Raw genomic sequence first — 16,261 nt, forward strand, 5'->3', positions numbered from 1 at the left:
ATTGCACTAATTTTACTGTAAGATGTTTTGTTGGACTGCTAGATTTGAGGTTTGTTACTGTAACAGAGTGACTGTTTTGTTATGGGACTTGAATTTTACATTGTTTATTTATTTTGCTGTTGGATTGCTAAATGTAGATTGCACTAAATTCCTTTTACTTGAGTGGAACAAACTCTGGCAATCTGTGTTTTACAGTCCAATATAAAGTCACTCCAAAATAAAATTAATGCAAGTTAAGACTGGGGTATTTTTTGTTGGAGAATAATGCCCTGCAGTGTATGACAAGTTTTAAAATGTTATTTTCAGTAAATTTGTTGTTATATTTATTGAGTAATACAAAAATAATGGTTAGATCAATTTAAAAAAAATCGATAGATTAATCAAAAAAATAATCGATAGATTAATCGATAAATAAAATAATCGTTAGGTGCAGCCCTATTCTCATGTTTTATGAGAAAATGTTTTAACACACTGACCCAATACATCTAACACTTCACCTGTGTTTTTCCTGGAATATAGCTCTTTACTTCGGACAACTGAATTCACCTGTCCTAGGTGAGGTTATCTTGGCACTAGATAAGGTTATAACTCAACAGTCCAAATAGGTTTTTTGTTTAAATGTTAATCTATTAATTCATTTATATGAAATTTTCATCGTTTGGTCTACAAATGATGTACACCAAGATGGTGTGGAAATATCTCTGCATATACCCAGGTGTCCTGACAATGCTGCAAAATAGAAGAAAATAAATAAATGATGACAACTTTTCTTTGAATATTTTAATATTTAACAGTCCAATTGAAATTAAATGTGGTATCAATCACACTAGGAGGTCTTTTTTAGACTTTCATGTCTTATTATACAACCATTACTGACACCTCCTGTAATACAAAATACATTTTACATTTAACAGTATGTTTAAATGCAATGGAAATGAAAAGTGCATATTATCTGTCTACTCTGAGCAGTGAACATAGCAGAAAATTCTGGACTGGTGAGATGTAAATGCTGCTACTAAAATAGGAAATGTGTCTAGAAGAATAATGCAAGATTAATGTGCATTCAATTAAAATAGACTCAACTGACATTGAAGCTCTGGAGGAAAAATAAGTGAAGAAAATGCATGAAATTTGCATGTCTAATAAAGTGCAATCTTTCTACTTAAAAAAAATAATAATTGAGGTTGGTGGCTACAGAGGGTGGGCAGACATTCACAGCCTGGAACTGATCAACAGCTTTTCTGGATTAAAATAATCAAAATACAAGAGTTTTTTCGCATTTAAGATTGAGAGACTTATCTACCAATATCCCAAGCATGACGAGGCTTGAGGTTAAAGGTCAGGGGTCACAGGTCATCAATGGCCCTTCTTGGGTGTGTCGGGGATGCTCTCATTCAGAGGGGTGAGGCTAGTGAGCAGGGTGTGTCGTTCATACTGCTTGGTCTGCCTGAATTTGCTGTCAGTGCCATGGAGCCGATCCAGCACACCGAAAACCCCAAAACACTGATTGAACCTGGAACCAGAAAGGACGTGTGAGTACAACAGCTATACTTATCAACAAACAGGAATCTAACTCAAAAGGAAAAACAATATAATGATAGGAACATAGGATCCCTGCTCTCTTTGTTGTATTTTCCAATTTACGGTAATATTTTTTCACTATTCTTTAAAATAATGTCCTTAAAAAGACAGTAACAATCTATTTTTGTTATTAGAAAGACCAAAAACAACTTGATCCTATTAACAAGTCTAAAAAGTTTGACTTATCTTAAGAGAGTACTCTACTGTTGTCCAAAAATTATTAAAAACACATCAGTGAGCCACACTGTTGCACTGGCTGACATGTTCCATTATAAGTAATATTAAGTAACTTATTTTGAGTAATACTGACTACAGAACTACACAATTTGTTGTCCCCAACAAATTGACTTTTTTTCCTGTTCAAGTAACATTTGCTAAAAACAATAGTGACCAGATATTTTAAGAAATTATTTAACCTTTTCAAAAATCAAAGTATATACTTGTGGCCTGTTTTTGAAGATGTGTTTCTACACAAGGAATGAGGCTGACAGCCACATACAGAATAAGCAAGTTACTGCATTGTTGGTTTTGGTTGTTTTTGTGTAATTTGTCAACAATAACACTTTGAATACTGCCAGCCTTAAACTTAGTAGATTAACTTTTTTTCATCAGGATTTTAAGGCTATGCACATACAAGAGTTTGTATGGTTCATGATGCAGGAAGCCGCTGATCACCGACAAACACATCTCAGAACATCATCCAGTAACAAAAAGTGGAGAGAAAAATGTAGAGAAAATGCATATGCAGTCTTAGAGTGCTGATAAAAAGTTTAACTACAGGTTTTTTTCACACTGTTTCAATTGTATTTTATATATATTCCTAATACATTCCTGGATTAAAAAAAAAAAGTTCAAAAGCTGAATAACAAAGAAAATAGTTGAAGCCCAATTAAAAAGTACTCTTAAAAGAGTTGACAAGTGGACTTACCTGAGGTGATGGAAGTCGTGGAACTCAGGGGATGGCAGGAAGGGGAGGTGGTATCCACAGTGGGAAATGGTGGTGCTTACCAGAGCCAGGCAATACCACAGGCAGGTGGTGGTCAGGTGAGAGCCCAGGATCACTGGTCCGATTGCCACCGGCAGCATGTTGGAGATCTAATGGCAATTAGGGAGGAAACAAACTGGTTTTAATTGCCAAGGAAAAGTAAAAGATCAACTGCAATGCTAAAATCTTGAGACCTTGAAGCATAAAAATTTAAAACTAAAATGAAAAGCAGAGGATTCATTCACCACATGCTCCAGAGGATGAGCGTAGATGGAGACAACTCCAATAGGAGCGGTCCACTCGTGGTGCTGTTTGTGGAAGTGCTTGTAGAGGCTGGGATGGTGGAATAGCCTGAGAGGAAAGAAAATGAGGATCAAAAATAAGAACACCATAAAGTTAACCACTAAAATTTATCACAATGCCAGAATGTATCGCAATGACATTTGTGGGAAAGTAGGTTTTCACAGACAAAAAGTTTGGTGTTTTGACACATAAAAATAAACAAAGCACGGGGAAAGAAGAGGTTAAAAACAAATAAAAGTCTTGTATGATAAATGCAGTTTACTAATATTAAAAGCATGAAAAATATATATTAGAAATGTAAAATTTATCTGTAACATGCTGATATTTAAGTTGGTTAGGAGTCAAGTCTTTGGACAAACCGAAGCTAAGGTACTCACTTTTATTACTTATTATTTTTATCTATTTATTTTCTGACCATGATAAAATGTTTTAGAAATATACAATGAAATAACAGATTTTTCTCCATAATCATATCTTTTTTTTTAACCACTGGGTGGCAGTAATTTGTCAAGTTCAGCATTCTAATGAATCTCAAAAGTGGAAGGAGTGTTATATCCAGTGTGGAGAAAAAAGATTGAATTTTCTTAATTTGCTAGGAAACATTTTGACATCTCACAGTAGGTAAAAAAAAAGGTTTAAATAATACAATTAAAGATCCAAACCTGTGTGAATAGTAAAACATAATTTCCTCAACGAAAGCAAAGAAAGCCAGCTCCGTCAGGGCCCAGTGGAAGGTTGGCAGCTCAGGGTCACAGGGGTTCCCTCTCAAGGTCATCAGGTGGTAAGCTGCCACAACCATGGGCCCCGAGATGAAAATCTCATTGAAGATGACAGTCTTCAGCGCATGGCGAAGCTTAGCTGGATCCACCTGGAGGATGAGTCAGATGGAGCGAGATGTAATCTCAAAAGTATGCATTTCTTTCTTTTGTGACTGACAAATATACTTGTATAAACATAACATTACATACATTTTGCCACATCTTTAATTTGGGGTCTTATAATAAATGAATTCAAATAGCTAAAAGTCCTAAAAAATTCTAAGTACATCCCTCTAAAACAAATAAATAAAAGAGTGTTCAGAGTGCTGCTTTTCTTAAGGAATGAGATGGAAGTAGTGCAAACATTGGGTGTTAAAATGTAGTCTGAAAAAATAAATAAAATAAAAAATAGAGGATATTGGATTGTAATCGTCTTTTTCAAATTTTTAAACTCATCTCAAAACTTATTCTTTAAGGGTTTCAGGTGACTCCCTCATCTTAGTTTTATTTATTTATTTTTTTGTTTTCTGCTGCTTTCATTCTAATACACTGTACTCTGCTACTGTGTATTTATGGTTCTTGTTTGAAAAATTGTGCTATTTTGTCTTTTTTTTATATAGCTGTCCATGTCTTACAAAAAGTGTGCTATAAAGATTATTTCAATGAAATAGTAATTTAAACTAAATAATCTGATTTTAGTGTTTAAGCTCTGTGCATGCATTGATGGCCACATTTGTTTTCATATTCAGGCATTCTGTAAGATTTCAAATGAAGATATAACATAAGACATGCATGTTTGCAAGTAAGAAAAGATACTCAAAATCATAAAGTAGCAGATTCTCTCTTATCACCTTCACTTAAATGCAAACGAGCAAAAGGAAGCTTTCTCTATCAGCTGATAATTATCTCTAGGTTTTGTGTAAATACCATAAATAGTCTTGACTTTTCACCATTAAACTTTGCACCCTTGTTGTAAACACATGCACATATCATGATGACCTTTTGCACACATGCACAGTTACAGTTAGGGATGCATCAGTCCACTCTAATATTGGATTTGGGGCCGATCTATTCTAGACTTTCAGTTGCTATATTGTTTGTTTGCCATTACTAATTTAAAGTGACTTTTTCACAAGTCAAACATTTGGGAGTTTTTTTGGGATGGGTTTTTTATCTTGAACTTGGTGGTTTCTATAACTTATTTATTTATTAATGTATTTTATCCTTTTCATCAACTAAGTATTTTTATTGTGTATTTATGTAAAGATGTTATGCAATTATGTGTTTTGGTCTAAGTGTTGTATAATGTGCCCTGTGTTTAATGTCAGCTATATGTGCTAAACACTACTGCACATCCAATTCCCCCACCTGGGATAAATAAGGTTATTGATAAAATAAAATGAATGTTGGCTCTGTTTCATTCCAGTGTCCCAGGGGGGCATTAAGCAATTCTTATTTTTTATTACTTATATCTGTGCTTGTTCTACTGTGACATAAAAAAGTCTGCTGTGAAAAAGGGTCTATTTTTAGGTTTTCATTTCTCGTACTTAAGTAAAAACACACGATAAGAACAGTGACATGCAATTGGTGTTTGGCTTGTTTTATAGCAAATGGCTTAACTAATGCAGAAAGGTTTTAGCTTTTATTGGGTGTTGTCCGCTAAAACATTCTTATTTCAGTAATCTGAAGATTGATCAAAGGACTTTTCAATTCAAATAATTGAATTGAGGATACAAAGACAGATTGCTTTATAAACGTTGTACTGTTGTGACGCAACAGTACATCCTGGCTTTGTTTATGACAAGTAGGGTTCAAGTTCAGACAGTTATTATAGGCCACAGAATTGCAATATCTTGCCACAATGAAACGGACCACAGAAAGCCAGCAAGACATGCATGATGACTCAGCAAATTAGCTCATCATAGCTGATATAAAGTTTTATGGCTCACATTATCATATAAAAATAATATACAGGTTTATGTCTCCCATAAAGGTGATAAATCATACACATGTAATAAACACAGAAAACACAGAAAATAATGCATAAATTATGAATTATGAATGTAAATCCACCTCAAATCAACTGATAGATGTTTTTATTTCTCCAGTGAACTGAGTATTCCTCGTTATAATCTGTGAAAGGTAATCAATAATCTGATTACAGTTTAAAAGGAACCTTCCAGCTCTGGTTATCAGTAAAGTCAGTCTTTATCTCTTCACTGTCCATCAACATCCCTTAATCAAACACAGTGAGAGGACTTTGGTCAGACAGACAGGTGGACAGGTCATGTCAGCAACACCAAAGGCCATACGTTTTTACAAACACACACTACACAAAATGTTAGGTTTTCAATTCATAAAATAGTTTTAAATTTAAAATCTATCATGTGTTGTCTTTATTATTTGTCATTTTGTTAATTCTGGCAGACAAATGCATAATAGATTTCTCAAGAAATAAAAAATTATTTGAGACCCAAGCATATTTTTAAATCTTATTTGTAAGACATAGAATAAATTAAAAAAATAACAGACAAATATTATTTTATTTGTTTTTAAATATTATTATTCTTTATTTATTGGTTGTTCATTTATTTTTAATTTGATTTATTAATTAAATCAATGAATAAAATAGCATTTATATTTTGAGTAATTACTTTACTCCATGCCACTTGTATTTATCATAATTATTGTGATGCCAGTGATTGTTAAAAAATGTCTAAGCTCGTTCTCTATTAAATAACCAGAAAAAAAGATTTATTTACAAATTAAAGGGAAAAAAAGTGAAGGTAATTTAATCATTTTCTTCTAATTAATTCATCCCATTAAGGTTGGGAAGAATTTATATGAATTTATTATCTGTTACAAATGCCAATGATACCAGTTACTGTATCAGAAGTTGCAAAGGGGTAAAAAAAAGGAAATCCACCAAAGAAGCATTCATGTTATAACAATATCAATGAAGTAGAGGACGAAGTGAAATTAGTATCGCAGTTGTAGCACATTTACAGGAAAAGGCCTTCGTTGTAGTGGGACTAGTGTTGATATAAACAGTGAAACTGGAGGAAATGCTGTACTGATGCAAAATAGAACATACCGGGTTATTCTTGTCCATCTGGATGCGGTAGCGTGTGATGAAGTAGGGTTTACCAGTGATGTCCACAAGCAGCAGCAGACCATTTGTTACCCAGAACGCCAGAGTAGGGACCAACATTGTGCCTGTTAAGAAAAACAAAGTCTGTTTTAAGAGAGGGAAAACTAAATATTTCAGCGAAGGCCAAAAACAACCTTTCCCACACCTTAAAACACACACACAAAAATAAAAGCCTTGACAATCTGTCATAATTAATGTGACAGACAGCTTGCTGATATTTCTAAGAAAAGCATGGCCCTCAGCATTTTATTTCTTAGCTGAAAATAAGATTTAAGATTTTATGATTGACCAATCTAATGTAATTAACATTATCACAGATATCATACAGAACTGCGCCTTGTCAGGAAATATTTTATGACTTGCTCTGCATATTACATAATCGATTTGAAAAAAAAAAAACTGTTGAACTGGAAACAATATTTATCCCATCTTGCAATGCATAGTTTTAGACTGGCAGCACATACCGTCCTACACAGATATCTGATTGAGGACTACCTTCCGATGTGCAAAACAGTTTACGGTTCATGAAAACAACAACATGATGGTTGCATCACAAAAGTGAGTAAGTCGACACCAGAGGTCATGCCTTGGTATGATATATGATATGCAGAACTGAACAGCTGTTCTCAATACAACACAAGCATGTTATTTCCTCTGAGGCTGATACTAAATAAGTACTCTTGTGCAGTTTCATAATTCTGAAAACAAAGACCTTTTTTTGTCACAGGGGAGATGAAATCACATGTGCAATCTAATTTCAAGCTACATTTGTAAATATTTCTAGTAGTAAGTAAGTAAGTAAGTACTGAGAAAAGTTTTAAATGTGAGAACAGAAAGACCGGTTACAGAGCTATAAAGATCCATAAAGCTGCCTATTTCCAAGTGTTTCCCATCAATACAAAGCATGTATTGATACAAAGTAGGTCATTTAAGCTGTTATCATATAGGAAACAGATAGCTGTGTGTTTCACTTGGCCTTACAAATATCGCCCCGTGATGAAATGTCAATAACAGTCTGTTGGTTGCAATGTGCTCCAACAGAGCATTTTTTTTTGGACAAGAAAAACAACTAACCAGATGTTATTTCTTACCTAAGTAGAACAAAGCAGTTTCATGACCCTCAAACATCACACACAGCTTTGTCCACAGGTCCTGCCAGAAATCTCCAGAAGCTCCCCAGAATCTTTGAAGATGCCTGGAGGAGGACACAACATAAAATTTCAAAGTTCATAAGACCATTTTCTTACATGATTAAAATAGATTTTTATATGTCTGTAATTTTTTGTCTGGAGAACTCATCCCAGACTTTTTGTCACCAACATTTACTCTGGTGCACCAGCCTAGAAACAAGTTCATTTAAGACATGCGGGGTTCTTGGGCATTGACATATATGTCCAGTAAGTTTGGGATGACTCAGCACCACTAATAACTGCCCATAAATGCTGCAGCAACCGTGTTACAAGAACCACAATATGCCCTTATGATGATACTGAACACCATGCAAATTCTTTGCCACAGAGGAGACCCGATCCGAACTGGACCTGAATACCCTATCTAAATATTACCAAAGATAATTAGACCTGATCCAAATTGAAGTCATCTCATATACAGTAGATACTAACAGAGAGAATACAAAATACAAAACTCTACCAGCAGTATTATGCACTTCGAACTGCGAATGCTTGTTGATTTCTGTTAAAATATATATATATATATATATTTAAATACTTTTTTTTTTTAATAATTGAGAGTTCTTATTCTACCTCCTGCGCCAACAATAAAACATTCTATAGTCAACTGAATGAGAATGTAAATAACTATGCATTAACTATGTAACTTTATAGAAAAACATTTGTGTATCAGTTACTCACTTAATGTTACACGGAAGTTGTTAGGAGGGCTTTGTTTTTCTCAAATGCTTCTGCATGGAACAAAGATTCCAAAAAAAGAAGAAAATTCTTAAGGGAAATGAAGTCATAGGGGACTGTGTTTAACAGTAAGACTTTATCAAATCATATGTCTCACACACAACTCATGCAGTATAATCAAAGTCTAATTTATCCAGTCATATGCTCAGTAATTCCCCAACACATGCATTTTCTCTAAAACTAAATAGTAAGGTTTTAGCACAAAATGTGTGTGTTTGGGGTGTACTGAGTATACAGCTAGTGTCATACTGCATGAGTTTTGTGGGAGTTTATAAATTGCTATAGTTTTGCTGTCGTTAAACTCGGCCCCCTTTTACTAAATTTGTTAAGATTTTTTTTTTCAGTTTTCAGTTTTTAGACTCTTTATTTAGCATGGAGGCATGGTCCCTTTAGTGTCCTTTTTTCATTGTACATTGATGTAAGAACATGTGACATTACCACTCCTCAGGTTCATCTCAAGTTCACTTCAGGACAAACTAATGGTTTGTTGTATTGTAACACTATAAATTGTGAAGTAGTCCTACCATGTCAGCGAGTTGCCGAATGCGGCCAAGAACAAGATTCCAGATCCGATGACAACCGCAGCTTTCTTCACAGAGTCCCACAGTCCTCCAGGGCCCTCCTGGGCAGAAAAAAAGCAACAACAGTGTATGAATGAACTTCTTTGTTACACTGTGATGATACAGTGCAATCTCATGATGCTGAGCTACACCACAAAAGCTTATAGTGTAGAAATGTCTTTAAAACAACAGTGAGTATGGCAGCAATGTGACTTCTTAGGTCTATTTGGTTAACAATGATTTGATCTTGGATCTCTTTTAGCCTATTGGCTAATCTTTAAAGACTCCACAATAAAACATTGAAGTATGCAATAATTCATCAACAATTTGACACATAAGTGCCAACACACAAACATTAGTTCATAAACTACATATATTTACATATCTATCTACATCCCAGCCAACATTTGTATGTGGGGCCCAGACTGACAGTAAATGGGCTAAAAAATGGGCCCTATATGGGTTGTCCATGAGTTCCATGAGTTCCCTGTGCCAGTTGCCCACACTGGTGGTCCCCCGATAAGATGGCCATTTTGGGGCTATACCCACTTGGTAGACAGGCGGACAGAGCATAAACCATTTCAGGCCCACTTGTGGAATGAAGGAACCTGTGGACAATATAAGGCCCATTTTTCAGTCATTGGCCAAACATACAAATGTTGACTGGGGTGTGCTCTCATACAACATCAGTATAATACAAAAACCTACTAACAGCGCAATACAACAGTGCAGTAATAATTACATTTAAATAATGCAATCAACAATCCAACTGTCATGTTATTCTTGAGTAAGTTATTGTAGTTGTAATATTGACCCGCACGGGCAAAGAAGACTTGATAGGTTATATTTCTATAAAAATAAGGCATTTATCATCATGGAACTACATAGAGATAATATACCATAATAAAGGTAGTGAGATTGAAGAGTAAAATAAATATGGCAGCAGGAGAGAAGAAGTAAGTGCCTCTGAATCCTTTGAGTATTTCTTAAGCACATCATTGTTGGAGGACTGCAATGAAAATACAATATTAGGCAATATTGCTTTTTTGGTCTTGATTGTTAGCAGTACTGTCATGCTAATAGTTATATGTAGCATAGTATGTATGTGCAAAAAGTACTTTTAATCTACATTAAAAACAATTCAAAGCACAACAGCTTATTAAATGATGCATGCTCTGCATGCTCCATTATATGAAATTTGAATGAGGGCAATGCTGACTAGACAGTAAATTAATTTCAGACCAAGGTTTTTAGTGTAGGCCTTTTTTGATATGAGATGTGTTGTAAAGAAAAATGATGTATTTCAGTGTGAACTAAACTGATTTTGTGTCTCTTGCAATTTTAACAATACATTAATTTAAACATAATACAATGTATGCTTTATTTTATCTTACATATGAGTTGTGAAATGTACAAATGTGTCCAACAAAAGCATGGTGCATTTAGTAAGAGCAGAATCTTGGCCAGCCACACGGAGAGAAAACTGGATCAGTTCACTCAGTGGGAATTAAGTCCAGGGATTGATGTCACATTCACCAGACCTTCTAAAATGCCAGCTTTTACCCCAGCTGCCCTTTACCCAGCCATGGCAACAGTGGGAACAATGTTACACAAATGCCTACTAACACCAATAGATCCTTGTACATGAAGACATTTATTACCTACAATCTATTCTCTATGTAAAGTAAAAAAAAATCCCCCAAAACACACAGTAAATATTCCCCAGTATTCTCTCTTATTCCACAGTTCCTGGGTTAAACTGTCCTAAACATTTTACATCATGCTCCATTATTTGCCATCCTCTCTTTGTTCCCTTGCAGAGCTCCATAAATTCACACAGAAGGGAAAAATGCAATTTATCAGGTTGAGCCTGTCCCTGGCAAACAGTATGAAAGTCACGCTTGGAACAAAAGCAGTCAGGTGGAAGGTTTATAACAGGTGTTTTAAAAGCAAAGCACATGTGTAACAATGTGAGTAACAGAAGGGCAGCGTGGATAAAAACAGAGTGGAAGAAATGATATAGGTAAAAATACTAAGAAATCATTCTATTCATATATTAAAAGGTTTAGGTTAAAGGGACATTCATGGTTGTGGGTTCATTTTGTTTGACGAATAAGGGATTTTTTTTAAAGGATTTATAAACAAGCATTTCTTAAAAAGTATTTACTTACACAAATGACAGTCTGAAATGCAAATGCAGAAAACAAATACTCTGTTTTTCTAGGCTTGGATTAATACTAATGTAAAACTTGCCAAAAAAAAAACAAAAAATCAAAAGTGACAAAAGGCAGGATGTCACTACTGACTTTGCAACATTTTACATATTTTCAGGAGCTAACATGACATTTGACTCAAGGTCAGTAGGTGGTGATTTATGAATACAAAAAAACACTAAACACAAAAACATCATCCCTCACTCACAGATCTGCATCTGCATGTGACCGTTTCTAAAAGTGGTTCTTATATACTGTAGACCTGTTTTGGTAGACCGTAATATGAATAGCGTTGACTTCTACTCTGCTGACTGTCTCAGATTCACAGAGCAACACAAGAGGCTTGACCCCAGCTCTGAAGGCATGTGTCAATAAAATATTTTCAAATTCTGTGTTTTATGGAGGGATTTGTGAGCCTTTGATGCAAAATTAACATTTAGGAATCTGCAGTCATTAAAACTAATTAATGAAATGTGTAGGATGATTTGAAGCTTACTGAAGCACCAGGTGGCAGGTATCTTCGATATAAATAAATTTGAAAGTACAAAATACATTTACTAGTGATGATCAGGAAGGAGCTTAAATCATATGATCGGCAGACAGCGCTTACATGTTACAATCTCATTTCTAGTTAAATATCTTAACACTTAAATAACATTAATAAAACAAGGGCAGAAAGTGCTCAATGCCATCCTTGAGATGCCACAGAGATTAACAGTGGATTGTTGTTTTTTATTATATAAGGTGAATAAACTCCTCCACCCACTAAAAAGGCTGTGCCTTTGTTGGCTGTGACTCATCTTATTATGTCGCTGCAGATCCACCTGCATTAGATCACCTATCTGTTCTATTTCATCATGTAATAAAAGATTAGAGTGTTAAATTGTAAAGGTGATGTGTTCTTACTTGTCTACTGCCGTTGCTGCCTGTCAAGGCAGCTCCACTCGTCTCTGTAAACACAATAATAAATACACTGTTAAATGTTTATTTGTATTTTCTACGTAGAACTAGAACAGATTCATCATATTATCTGTTGTTACTTATAGAATAAAATAGAATATTATCCTCTAAAATGATACGAAGATGGATGATTTGGGGTGCAAATGGGATTTGTGTGCTGTCCTTTTGTGCAGAAGATTAAAGATTAAATGTTCTGATGTTTTAATAAAAAATGAGGTGACCTAATCCCAGTTGGCTTGCTAAATAATGGTGTGTTGAGGAAATGGGTCTTTTACAGTCCTGTTTGTGATGAAAATTGATTTTTGTTTTTCAAAAGTTTAAGAAATCAACTTTAAATATATATTTTCGACAGTATGAAAAAACTCAATGTGTGTGCATTTTTTCAATCAATAATACATTCATATTTAACACAAGTTAACAAGTTCCAATCAGTGTTTCTCAAACATGGCCTCATATACTGAACCTCCATTGATTGAGGCTCTCCCACCACAAAAGCATGCAATAATTTAACTGTCAAACAACAGTCCACTGTTTTTTTATCTTTCCATGGTGGTACAAAAATCATCTGAGTGCTTTGTACCCTGGTAACAAAATTTGCAGCAGGAGGATTATACATAATCCTATTACAATACAGTGAGCAATTTTTTTCACTCAAATTCTTGTGGATAAAAAACTGCCCTACATCCACTTTATATCTCTGTTTCTAGTTGAGTAAGACATAAAAAGTTTCGGGAAAGAAAAGAACCAAAATCATACAGATATTTCAGGAGAAGACTTCAAGTGTAAAACCCCAAGAATATTAAAGCCCCCCACCAGTCAGAAAATGTCTTTTTCCTATCATGTCACTTGGATGTTTGGTTTTCATTGTGAATAATAATGCATGTGCAGAAAAAACACTAAAAGAAGAAGATTACGGTTTTGTGGCATGGAAGCTGATTTTTGTTCAATATGCAACTTAAAAATAAAAAATAGTGATGTCAAACTTGAAACCACCACACATTCAGTAAGTTTGGACTTTTCCATAAACTAGGAGAAGGTTGCGTGCAATGACTTTGTTATCTTTTAAGGCAAAAAAACCCACTATACATAAACTACACAAACATATATTCTGAATTTTCTAAAGAATGTTTGATTTGTTAATTTAACTTTTTTTTGTGGAAGCCCACAAAATCATTTCAGACAATCACCAATCTATACCTACAGAAATGTGAAGTTAAAAATGCCATCAGAATATTGTGATTCTTGTCATGTGCCTGCAAATAATTGAACTGTTTTATTTGTTTGGTTGTTGTTGTTGTTTTTCAATGTAGCATAGTCATTAACTGAATATTAGACTGCATAAGAGAAAATCAGCTGAGTTTGGGTCTTGATAAGTTTACTTAAAATAAAAAAAGAAAAATAATACAAAATGTGGTAAATATATAGCCAATGCAGTCAAAATAATCTTCATCTAAAACAATAAAAGCATGAAGACAGATGTGCCACATATATTGGAATGTTAGGCTATAATAAAATCGTAGAATATTGATACTTTATTCTAAGAAAACACAAAGGTAAGCACTTCACATGCACTGTATATACGAGCTGTGCTGTGTGTCACTGAAAACCTCAGCTGCCCAGACACCGCTTTGTTTTGCTCCTGCAGCCAGCTGCAAACCAAAGCATAACGAAATCCGACTCCTCCGACATGTGAACGGTCAGATAAATCACACACTCACCGCTGACTCTTGTGTCCACCGTCATGTCTCCTCTCGGTCCTTACTTTGTGTCAGTGCTGCGGATTCTACACATACTCTCACAACAACCCTGTATTTACAACAGCGAACCACTTCTGGTTGGCTGGATCATGGTCAGCTGACTTCAGCCGTATCCGGAATATGTTCTGCTGTAAAGATGTGTTTTCTCTGTTCTCCCTGCAGTCCACATGAACCTACATGTGTGCGGGTGAAGGTTGAAACTCAGCATGGAGACTGGTCACTGCACATGCTGAGAAGACAAACAGAATACAGAAGAACACACTTCATTTCAGCTATTGTCGCTTTAATTATAGCTATATTAGCTTTTTCAGTATATTTCCAGGAAGGAAACCCCCATCCTTAAAGAAATAACAATTAAAGACTAAAACCATATTAGTTTTTTAATCAATATCTATTAATTAAATGCATTTGAAACGTATGCATTGTTTTATTTCACAAATATAGAGGAAGGCAACAAGCTCCTTAACAAGACATGGCTCAGAAAAGAAAAAAAAAAAAAAAAAGCCAAAAACAAACAGGATTATGAACTAGAGAAAGTACTGATTTTTTTTAAGTAAGTGGTTATTTTTTGCTTTTTTTTTTTTTAGATTTTTTTTATAATTATAATAATTTTAGATATTAAATTATTATAATTACAAATATAATTTACTGGAACTTTTCTATATGTTTTGGATTATTTTCTAAAAATAATCACTCACCTCCTTTTTTCAAAAATGCAAATTTTTAAGTAAAGTTTCTTGCAATTTGTGGAGCATTTCTTGCCAAGTTGGTCATTGCCCTTTTTCCCTATGTTTTCAAAAGGAATCAAACCAATTTGCTCAGTTTGTATGCAGCACACACAAAAAAAAACCTGATATAGATGCATGTTTCACAGGGTTAATTGAGTAGTTGACCAACAGAGGTTTCATGTGCAGCCATTTTGGTTATCAGTAAAATGAATACTGTAGGTAATCTTTCAAGAAAAAGTACAAACTTTTAAAGGATTTACTAATTTGTTTTACTAATTTCACTAATTGTTGTTTTATATCACTAGAAACTGGCTGTATTTAGATTATGAACTGCTGGTCAAACAAAACAAAAATCTTACAAGATTCCACCTTCGTCTTCACCTTCACCTTCGAAATTTTGGTACGGGAGCCTATTTTTATTTTGACGTGGTTATACACAAGAAATGTACAAAGTACTGTGTGACATACACATAATTTGTAATGAGACAGCATAATAAACTGACAAAACAGGAAATAATGGCTTCTTGAATTTATCTAATCAGGATCATGTTTTTAGAGTTATTGGATTAATAAGCTATCTGACAGGTTGACATCTTAATTTATTTTAGATAGCTAACTAAAAGGAAATCCTAATGTTTCACCCCAGAAAAGAAAAACAGAAATAGTCCTTGTCAGGATGAATTTCGGGGAAACGTCTCTTTCCATTGAATAAAATGATGCAACCATAAATAAGATGTGCATAAGAAAAACTGCATTATTTTTTATTTATTTTATAAGGTATTGAGTTTCTGTGTATTCTGTCAACTCATCATTGGTTTTGGTCTTGTAATGGGATTTGACAATAAGAACATCCCAATATTTATCCTTTAAAGTTATGTAAAAAACTTAATGATGGGAAACAGTGTCTTAATTAATCAACTACTAGGCTTAGAATAGAATATTTTAGAATATATTTTTATTGTTCACCAGGGTGAAAGTTTGCCTTTGGTAACAGATGACCAAACTGAATCTAAAAGCAAGAGTAAAATGTTTAGCTTCCCTGCAGCCTTTCAGTTACTCACCCAATGAGACAAGTTTGGACATGTTAAGACATAACTCCAATGTGCTGTTCGGTAATAATACACTGTATAGCAGTGACTGTAGCTTAACATAATGGGAATAATGATGACTACAGGGTGCACACACATGCACACACACACACACTGTCCTCTGCCTTTCACACAACAATAACATCTCCTTCAGTTATCACTTAACACTCCCTGGTGCAGATAACCTCCACGCCTGTGTGATGCTGCTGCAGCAACATGTGGCTCTGCTATCACCCATTTTTACTGTGC

The 16,261-nt window shown here is 34.4% G+C and overlaps 1 protein-coding gene across 1 annotated transcript; it reads right to left on the reverse strand.

Annotated features, from left to right (window-relative positions):
- Positions 1-765: 765 nt before the first annotated feature.
- On the reverse strand, positions 766-14,276 carry LOC121952597 (fatty acid hydroxylase domain-containing protein 2). The gene is made up of 9 exons (XM_042499370.2): positions 14,158-14,276; positions 12,386-12,429; positions 9,231-9,328; positions 7,870-7,973; positions 6,722-6,843; positions 3,532-3,737; positions 2,812-2,917; positions 2,510-2,676; positions 766-1,513 (listed from the first exon to the last, which is right to left on the reverse strand). The coding sequence occupies exons 1-9, from the start codon at positions 14,180-14,182 to the stop codon at positions 1,357-1,359; spliced, it is 1,029 nt and encodes a 342-aa protein (XP_042355304.1). The 5' UTR covers positions 14,183-14,276; the 3' UTR covers positions 766-1,356.
- Positions 14,277-16,261: the final 1,985 nt, after the last annotated feature.

The sequence above is a fragment of the Plectropomus leopardus genome, chromosome 15 (assembly GCF_026936395.1).
Source record: "Plectropomus leopardus strain MGB_pleo_1.0 chromosome 15, ASM2693639v1, whole genome shotgun sequence".
Lineage (NCBI taxonomy): Eukaryota > Metazoa > Chordata > Actinopteri > Perciformes > Serranidae > Plectropomus > Plectropomus leopardus.